Source organism: Mytilus galloprovincialis, chromosome 13 (genome assembly GCF_965363235.1).
Source record: "Mytilus galloprovincialis chromosome 13, xbMytGall1.hap1.1, whole genome shotgun sequence".
Lineage (NCBI taxonomy): Eukaryota > Metazoa > Mollusca > Bivalvia > Mytilida > Mytilidae > Mytilus > Mytilus galloprovincialis.
Genome location: NC_134850.1, coordinates 69,627,404 through 69,638,022, shown reverse-complemented (window position 1 = coordinate 69,638,022; position 10,619 = coordinate 69,627,404). Strand labels below are relative to the sequence as shown.

The 10,619-nt window shown below is 34.4% G+C and overlaps 1 protein-coding gene across 1 annotated transcript in view; it reads left to right on the top strand.

The window, feature by feature from the left end:
* Nucleotides 1–403: 403 nt before the first annotated feature.
* Nucleotides 404–10,619, top strand: part of LOC143056190 (uncharacterized) — a 54,801-nt gene continuing 44,585 nt past the window's right edge. The window contains exons 1-13 of the mRNA XM_076229271.1: nt 404–554; nt 894–1,061; nt 1,647–1,688; nt 2,096–2,194; nt 2,451–2,546; nt 4,092–4,268; nt 4,579–4,749; nt 5,045–5,215; nt 5,762–5,932; nt 6,726–6,896; nt 7,296–7,466; nt 8,015–8,185; nt 10,127–10,297. Coding sequence (XP_076085386.1) covers nt 485–554; nt 894–1,061; nt 1,647–1,688; nt 2,096–2,194; nt 2,451–2,546; nt 4,092–4,268; nt 4,579–4,749; nt 5,045–5,215; nt 5,762–5,932; nt 6,726–6,896; nt 7,296–7,466; nt 8,015–8,185; nt 10,127–10,297 — 1,849 coding nt within the window. The 5' untranslated portion in view covers nt 404–484. The remainder of the gene's footprint in view (nt 555–893; nt 1,062–1,646; nt 1,689–2,095; nt 2,195–2,450; nt 2,547–4,091; nt 4,269–4,578; nt 4,750–5,044; nt 5,216–5,761; nt 5,933–6,725; nt 6,897–7,295; nt 7,467–8,014; nt 8,186–10,126; nt 10,298–10,619) is intronic.

Below are 10,619 nucleotides of genomic sequence, written 5' to 3'. Positions count from 1 at the left end.
AAAGAAAATAAAAAAAAAGTATACCGCACACACACACACACACAAACTAACACAAGACTCACAAAGGCTAGAGGTTTCCAACTCTGGACACGCTAAAACATGCGGCGGCATTAAACATGTTTTAATAGATTACAGTCGTCCTTTACTTTTAACAAATGTGGAATCAACAAAAACACAACAAAGCGCAACTTAACAGTCAGTTTAAAATAAGTCCGAGTCCGATGTTAGAAGAAGAAATCAGAAAAAACTAGGCAAAATGACAATAATTAACACAAATAAGCGAAGGGCTACCAAACTTTACTGACATTTCAGCTCCAGACCTCAATTAATCTGACGAAGAGATACTGTCTTAATTAAATCTACTGTATCGCTCGTTTCAAACGCTCAATTCATTATTTTTAGGAGACAGAAATCAGAACCAACATAATTTCGTTGCTCTATGTTATATTGACAAGAAACATAATAGGACAGACTGAGCTATCAAATGGTCCACCAAGCTAAGTCACTCGTCTTTCTGTTGATTTTCGTAACAAACAGGGCCCTATCGTCTCCAGGTTAGTATCAGTAGAAATTGACGCAAATGTACATACATCTTTTAAATATTTATATGTAGTCGAAGTTATTATAAAAATATATCATTTTAATCATGTAAGTGTGCAAAAACTGTTGAAACACTGACACCATTTTCAAAATAATATCGGGAAGGTTTATATTGACTACAGTTATTCTAACATAATGATTATTCATCTTTTTTCCATAGAAATTAAGATCATTCGGGCAAATACATTTTTACAGAAGAGCACGTTCATCTACATGTGACCCAACTTATTAGTTTCAATGTTCCTTTTTGTATCTCTCGCCTGTTTCTAATTAAAAAATCTTATTTATTTCAGTTGGAAACCCATGTGATAATGTAGTTTGTGAAAATGGTGGAACGTGTCAGTCCGAAGGTTCATCGTATATCTGTAAATGTACAGACGGGTATTCTGGAGACAGATGCCAAACACAGGAACCCAATGACAAAAGACGAGTACTAGAAAATGATTATGAAATTATAGCATGTAGGTGCATATAAACACATTTCAAACAATCAATTGCTAATTTAAAATTGGGGGCAAGGAGCCCGGCTTGCCTAATGATATAACAAGTAAAATCACAAAAATACTGAACTGAGAGGACAATCAAATTGAAAAGTCCCCAATCTACATTTGGTACAGGTATTTTCAAATGTACAAAATGTCGGATTGAACCTGGTTTTACAGCGCTAAACCTCTCATTTGTATGACAAGCGAGTCAAATTTAATAATATTGATAATTATGCGTGAACAAAACAAACAGAAACAATAGGGAAAAACGTCACAAATAAGGGTAAAAGGTCAAATTCGGTAGGTTACACTCGTGAAAAGGGAACGGGATTGCAGTTACGACATAAGGAACATATCATCTTAGCTAGGCAATGGTTACTATCCAGTCGCCTACTCTCATGGAATTCTGGATGCCTGCCGCGAAGAAGAACATGACTACTAATTTAAAAATAATAAGAGATGTGGCATGAATGCCAATAATACAACTTTGTACCACTTTTCAAATAAATGGATGTAATTAATTATTGGCAATTATAATTTATAATATGAACTTATTTGTAGGTCGAGGCAAGCGATGTGGTGGAGGTGGCGGTGGCGGATCATGTATGTATTATATATTTATATGTTTATTGTCAACTTATCTGGATGCCACATATCATATATTTATTGCTTCTAATACTAACTATAACTTGCAAATGTAAGTATTTTTATTACGGATAAACCAAATGTTTATATAACAGTAGCAAAATGTGTCCACCAAACAAATAAACAATATTGTAAAACATAATAAAGCATGTTTTAAAATTCTCGTTTTATTGGCCTATCTGACTATTTTTATTCGAGCGTCATGACGCCGCGGGTCAAATACAGTTTTAGTTGTGATTTCTAAGATGAGTTTATATACATGTAGACGAATCATTAAAACTTGTGGGGAGGGGGAAAGAATGGGAATCTTAGTTAATGTAACATGTAATTGTATAGTTTCAAAATAATGACTAATTTCCATACAGATGATCCATGTCTCGGTGTGTCCTGCTATAATGGCGGCTACTGTACTTCCGGTAAATGTATCTGTCCTGGTGGAACATCTGGTACCAACTGCCTTACTGGTAAGCTTTAAATCGATTATATCGATAATTATTATATCAGTCGTGTGCTTTATTTTCTAAATGATATGAATTTTACAGTAATATATTAGGACCTCATAATTTATAGCGCACGTGTCATGTTTTATATGCTAATTGGTCGTTGTAAGGACTATCAAATTCAATGTTTCACTTTTCGTATTTAAGAGCCAAACAATCTGTTTTGGCGATACAATAATTTAGTTTTATTCATCATTAGTTTTGTCTTATTATATTTTAGTTGATAAATGCTATGGTGTCACGTGTTATTATGGGGTTTGCTCTGGTGGCACTTGTATATGTACCACTGGATACACGGGATCTACTTGTTTGTCAAGTAAGTAACTACATATGTGCCGTTTAAATCTCTTGACGACAAACTCACTGACTCCAAAAGTAATTAATACCAGAGAAGTAAGCGTAAACATCTGACAAATATCACCACATCATTTCGACAAAACTGCAAAAACAGATAATACATTTGATAGTTAGACGTCTACATGTCATTATGTAAGTTCCTTTTAAAGAGATAATATACAATGCAATGTGTGTGCGTTTATTCCTAATAATTAAATATATATACATAAGTTTTGTTTCTGTCTATCAACAACCCAGACAACCCAGACAAGAGTTCATACTTCTATAGTCAACCCGTGTTTATAGAAGAAGTCATTTCCAAACAATCTGAAGATAAACAATTTTCACAGTAACACTATGCGTTTGATCCCGAGAAAAATACAACGTGTTGCGATTTAACTTGTACATGAAAAAATTGAAATGAGTTCCACATCACTATGTCAAAAAAATATATACTTAAAAACACTCAAGGGTAAAAATCAAGCAGACACATGAAACACTTACTCGTTCGTTTGAATTGTCAGCATTAAAATTAAAAAATTATAAGTAAAGCTACATCATGCTTTATTCATTTTTTCATTCTGTCGGTGTAGCGTCATAAGCATTGCGCCAACTAGCAGCAAGACATAGACGTTAACTAACGTCAGTTTATACATCTATGTAATTATAAGGTTAATGACATGTAGAAATGTAGTCACTTTGACGTTTGTTAGATATGATAGAGCATCCGATCGAAATAGTGAATTACCGCCACATCTTTGAACAGGGATAGTGTCTAGTTGCTCTTTGAACATAAACAACTCTTTGAGAAAAACGTGGATTACATGTTGCAAGAAGAATTTTTCTCACCTCGACTAGTATTCTACTCATTTTCCTTAGTGTCATAGATAGTATTGCAAATTTCATACCAGTCGATAATATATCCAGAACTGACGATAAATTTGTTGCTAAAAATACTTTCATCTAGAATTTACATTACACATGCAAACAAACAACAACTTACTATGACATTAAACTGAATGATGAGCTCATCTAGCTACATGATATAGCTTTCAGATAAGGTCCACTATCTTCAAGTTTTTGGAATTTTTTAACACGATGAACATAATATGTGGTATAATAAAACAATAGATTATTCATTAGAGACCAAATAACATGATAGTAAGTGACCGTCGCGACTGCTACAATGAGTTTAACCAATACCGTGACGTAAGACATTAAGGGAGTTACCATTTTGATTTTTATGGAGGGGAAAAGGGGGTGGCTATAATGAAATTTAAGAAAAATAGGCAAGACAGGAGTTGTTAGGACAATTTATGTAAAAAAGGGCAGGATAGACTATTAAGAAAAAGTCTGATAGAGTGAAAAATAGATAGGCAGGACAGAGATTAACTTTAATAAATGCATGACATTTTTTTTTAAACCAGCACCACCTTCATAAAAATCGAATGATAGCTCTCTAATGAATAATGTAATACAATTCCAACGATATAAAAACGAATTGCAGTATTAATTTATTCTTCAGAAATTATAAATGGTGGATGGAGTGCATATTCAGCAACTTCCGGTTGTTCTGCTAATTGTGGCGGAGGTTCTATGTCGTTTTCTCGCAGTTGCAACAATCCAGCACCAGCTAACGGTGGAGCTTTCTGTTCCGGTTCTAGTACCAAATCAGAGTCTTGTAACACTCAGAGTTGTCCAGGTAGGAGACTTATACAAGCGCAAGGCTATCATCAATATAATACTAACAAGGTTTTTGTCTATAACATACTAGTATACATAATAACTGTCTCTTTGTTATCTTTTTAAAGCTTTATAAATGCTGGCCAATTAACATGATATGCCATTTCCTAAAGAATTTCCATCGTTAAAATGGATTAGTAAGAATGACCTGTGATTATACGGACAGAAAACCGGACCATAAGTCATGTCATACTATTCATCTACTAGTATTAAAGAAAAACGAAAATGAAATTTGTTAAGAAGTTTTTAGAAATATCGTTTTATTTCAGTCAATGGTGGATGGAGCGGCTGGAGTGCGTCGTCTAGTTGTACTGCTGCTTGCGGTGGCGGATCCATGTCATATAAACGTTCATGCACAAATCCATCACCCGCCCACGGTGGAGCTACCTGTTCCGGTTCAGACAGTACATCAGCATCTTGTAACACTCACAGTTGTCCAGGTATGTACCAGGGCTTGGATTAACCATAACAAATACTAACAAGCTTTGTTTTCTACAACATAAATCCTGGAACTGTCTCTTTATCAATTCAACTTTATAAATGCTGGCCCTTTAACATGATAGGACAATTCCTAGAGTTGTTAATTTCAATCATTCAAATGGATTAGTAAGAATGGCCTGTGATAATACGGACCATAAGTCATGTCATACTATTAAGTACACTATTCATCTACTAGTATTTAAAAAAAAAGTGGAAGTTGTAAAGAAGTTATCAGAAATATCGTTTTATTTTCAGTTAATGGTGGATGGAGCGGTTGGAGTGCGTCGTCTAGTTGTACTGCTGCCTGCGGTGGTGGATCAATATCATACAAACGTACTTGCACCAGCCCATCACCAGCCCACGGTGGAGCTACCTGTTCCGGTTCAGACAGTACATCAGCGTCTTGTAACACTCACAGTTGTCCAGGTAGGAGCTGTCACATATTATACAAACAAGTTTTTGGAATTATTTTTGTATCCACAATACATGTGTGTAAGAATGCGTTAAACCCATCTGCATTTTAATATTTCAGGTCTTCGGCTTTCTAAATATTGAGTTTAAACTCTCTCAAGAAGTTAAAATCAGATAAGACAAATTTCAAAGGGACCAATGGTTCCGGTTCTAACACTACATAAGAATATTGTAACACTCACAGTTGTCTAGGTAGATGCTTTGCAAAGCGCTTGGATATTAACCATATAATATCGACAATGTCTGTTTTTTACAACATATACCCTGTAGCTGTCTTTATCATTATTCGAACACCTTATAAATGTTGGTACTAAAACCTGTAATGCCAATCCCTAGAGTTTTAATTTATACAGTTCAATTCGATTTGTAAGAATTGACAATGAATAAAGTTAGGACAGAAACCCGGACCATAACACACGTTATACACTGCGTTTTTCTATTATTTCAAATTGAAAATGGATACTTGTAAAGAAGTTTGTGGAAAAAATATTTTTATTTTAGTTAATGGTGGATGGAGCAGTTGGAGTGCGTCGTCCAGTTGTACTGCTGCTTGCGGTGGGGGATCAATATCATACAAACGTTCATGCACAAATCCATCACCAGCCCACGGTGGAGCTACATGTTCCGGTTCAGACACTAAATCAGAGTCTTGTAACACTCACAGTTGTCCAGGTATGAGCGTTATACCAGTAGAAGTCTATACACCATATAACTCATACAACTGCGGCATACACTTTTGATACTCCTAATACTTGTTTGTAAAACGAAAAAGAAAAAAAAAAGGAAAATTAGCAAATTGAACATCATTGAAAACAGTTTAAAAGGTATTTTGTAATTATCATAGGAATCAGGAAATCCAAGCTGTTCTAAGGATATCAAAATTAACGGTATTTAGGTTTTCATGAAAATGAGATTACTTCAGAACTGACGAAATGATTGACTAGCACTTTGAAACGCTTTCAGCTGTTCTTTTTTTTTATTATATGATAAGAAGAAAGTTAGTTACAATCTTGAATAGAATCAATGTAAAGCTACATTCGAATCTACTCAGAGATACAAAAGATAGCGTTAATTTCGTCTGCCATTTTGAGTTAGTGTGGTCTTTGGCTTTCAAAATATCATGTTTATGCGTTTTTAATGAGGGAAATGTAAAAAATCTCGTCGTACGCACATAATGTTTCATTTGTTGTTAAAGTTAAATAATTCAAAATATGATGAAAAAATCTCTATATGTGACCGATCGATATGACCATCATTACAAAAGATGCATTCCATAATTATTGGAATATATTTGAAGACGTTTACCTCATTGTTTACTGTCATTTGATGATTATTCTGAAACAATATACAATCTGACTTTTATCTTTATGTAGTGTTCTCTAGTATACTGTGATATTTATCTGATACAATTAAATGCAAATGAAAAAAGTATTTATAAACTAAATCGTACTATTTATATATTTAGTTAATGGTGGATGGAGCGATTGGACTGCGACTTCTAGTTGTACTGCTACCTGCGGTGGTGGATCAATTTCGTATTCACGTACTTGTAACAATCCCACCCCTGCTCATGGAGGAAGCGATTGTTCAGGATCTATAACAACATTAGAAAAATGTAACACTCATGCTTGTCCAAGTATGTTTTCAGATAAACTAATTACATATTTTATAGGAGTAGCACACTGTACATTTGGTGATAGACCAATTTTATAGTGATTTGAAAACACGCAGTTGAGAGAATACATAAGGGAAAATAAATAAAAGTCACGGAATGAACAATTTGTTTTTGAAAAAGTAGTTCAACAAGAACTTCTTCTATATAACTTATGTCTTGAACATTGTCGTCATCTTTTAAAGGCATTGTCTTATATGTTTCTCTTTTGCTTGTGTATATCTTTTCTGTATAGTAAGGTAAGGACAGAAACCCGGACCAAAAGACATGTTATACTATTTAGTACACTGCGTTTTTCTTCTAATGTAAAAATTGTAAATGGATACTTGTAAAGAAGTTTTTAGAAAAATCTTTTTATTTAAGTTAATGGTGGATGGAGCGGATGGACTACGTCATCTAGTTGTACTGCTGTCTGTGGTGGTGGAACAATATCGTATAAACGTTCATGCACAAATCCATCACCAGCCCACGGTGGAGCTACCTGTTCCGGTTCAGACAGTACATCAGCGTCTTGTAACACTCACAGTTGTCCAGGTATGAGCTGTCACATATTATACAAATAAGTTTTTGGAATTATTTTTGTATCCACAATACATGTGTGTAAGAATGCGTTAAACCCATCTGCATAATATTTAAGGTCTTCGGCTCTCTAACTATTGAGTTTAAACTCTCTCAAGAAGTTAAAATCAGATTAGACAAATTTCAACGGGACCAATGGTTCCGATTCTAACACTACATAAGAATCTTGTAACACTCACAGTTGTCTAGGTAGGAGCTATGCAAAGCGCTGGGATATTAACCATATTATATCAACAAGGTCTGTTTTCTACAACATATACCCAGAAGCTGTCTCTTTATCATCATTCGAACACCTTATAAATGATGATACTAAAACCTGTTATGCCAATCCCTAGAGTTTTAATTTATACAGTTCAAATTGATTTGTAAGAATTGATCATGAATTAAGCAAGGACAGAAACCCGGACCATAACACACGTTATACACTGAGTTTTTTCCTTTTATTTCAAAAATTGAAAATGGATACTTGTAAAGAAATTTTTAGAAAAATCTTTTTATTTTAGTTAATGGTGGTTGGAGCGGTTGGAGTACGTCATCTAGTTGTACTGCTGCTTGCGGTGGTGGATCAATATCGTATAAACGTACTTGTACCAACCCATCACCAGCCCACGGTGGAGCTACATGTTCCGGTTCAAACACTAAATCAGAGTCTTGTAACACTCACAGTTGTCCAGGTATGAGCGTTATACCAGTAGAAGTCTATACACCATATAACTCATACAACTACCGCATACACTTTTGATACTCTTAATACTTGTTTGTAAAACGAAAAAAAGAAAAAAGGAAAATTAGCAAATTGAACATCATTGAAAACAGTTTAAAAGGTATTTTGTAAATTATTACACCAGGATTTTCGATATCACAAAAACTAGTCAAAACATTTACTAAAGTTATCATCGGTATAAGGACATCATTCGTAAATATAGCTCAAAATGCAGACTTCTTATACGTTCAGGTATTTCACATCCAATTTTTTATGGAAATATTCTTTATAAAGCACAAAGGTGTCAGTATTCACCTCAAAAACTAACAAAACCTTTGAATAGACTTATTAAGAAGGGATATAGTTACGATACTGTTGTCAGGTCATTAAAGATTGCATATTTTGGCGTTAATATTGATTCACTTATAGGGTCTTTGCATCGGATCTAAACACATTTATTCAAAAACCAGTTGTTGGCATGACACGGGTTATGTTCTTCTCATATATGTTATGATGGTATGATACTAAACCCCTAACGGGAAGGATTGTGCCTGATGTTTGTTTGATGAAATCATAATCTTTCAGTCAGTTTAATTGAAGTCTGGAGCTGGCATGTCAGTTAACTGCTAGTAGTCTGTTGTTATTTATGTATTATTGTCATTTTGTTTATTTTCTTTGGTTACATCTTCTGACATCAGACTCGGACTTCTCTTGAACTGACTTTTAATGTGCGTATTGTTATGCGTTTACTTTTCTACATTGGCTAGAGGTATAGGGGGAGGGTTGAGATCTCACAAACATGTTTAACCCCGCCGCATTTTTGCGCCTGTCCAAAGTCAGGAGCCTCTGGCCTTTGTTAGTCTTGTATTATTTTAATTTTAGTTTCTTGTGTACAATTTGGAAATTAGTATGGCGTTCATTATCACTGAACTAGTATATATTTGTTTAGGGGCCAGTTGAAGGACGCCTCCGGGTGCGGGAATTTCTCGCTACATTGAAGACCTGTTGGTGACCTTCTGCTGTTGTTTTTTTCTATGGTCGGGTTGTTGTCTCTTTGGCACATTCCCCATTTCCATTCTCGATTTTATATCATAGGAATCAGGAAATCCAAGCTGTTCTAAGGATATCAAAATTAATGGTATTTAGGTTTTCATGAAAATGAGATTACTTCAGAACTGAAGAAATGATTGACTAGCACTTTGAAACGCTTTCAGCTGTTCGGTTTTTTATTTATTAATATATGATAAGAAGAAAGTTAATAACAGTCTTGAATAGAATCAATGTCAAGCTACATTTGAATCTACTCAGAGATACAGAAGATAGCGTTAATTTCGTCTGCCATTTTGGGTACGTGTGGGCTTTGGCTTTCAAAATATCAGGTTTATGCGTTTCTAATGAAGGAAATGTAGAAAATCTCTTCCTAAGCACATAATGTTTCATTTGTTGTTAAAGTTAAATAATTCAAAATATGATGATACAATCTATATAACTGACTGATCGATATAACCGAAATTACAAAAGATGCATTCCATAATTATTGGAATATATGTGAAGACGTTTACCTCTACAACGTGTACTGTAATTTGATGATTATTCTAAAAATCTGACTTTGATTTTTTAGTCCCACTTACGATGGTAGAGGGGCATTATGTTTTCTGGTCTGTGGGGTAAGTTCGTCCGTCCGTCCGTCCCGCTTCAGGTAAAAGTTTTTTTTTCAAGGTAGTTTTTGATGAAGTTCCAATTTCATGGTCAACTGAACACTGAAAATGACAGTGGGAGTGAGTCATCCGTATACTATGGACACATTCTTGTTGTGTAGTGTTCTCAAGTATACTGTAGTATTTTATCTGATATAATTAGTTGCAAATAAAAAAAGTATTTCAAAACTAAATCGTTCTATTTATATGTTAAGTAAATGGTGGATGGAGCGGTTGGACTGCGACTTCTAGTTGTACTGCTGCCTGCGGTGGCGGATCAATTACGTATTTACGTACTTGCAACAACCCTACCCCTGCTCACGGAGGAACCGATTGTTCAGGATCTAGGACAACATCAGAAAAATGTAACACCCATGTTTGTCCAAGTATGTTTTCAGTAAAACTAGTTACATATTTTATAGTAGTAATAAATCAAGCCTTTGTATTTTGAGTACTTTAAATGACAATTAAATGCAAAAATGCGAATCATATTTTAATTTTTGTCAATGATTGATAAATATTTAATTTCCAGGGAGGTGGTCTCAATAAAAGAAAACATCAACATTTTAACAGGAAACCGATTAGTGGAGTATGATTTTGGTAATCGATACTCAGTACTACCTAGCGATACTCGAGTTCTCGAGTACTCGTTGACATCACTAGTAAATAATTAATTTGAACATTGTAGAAAACGTTTTGAATAGAAAT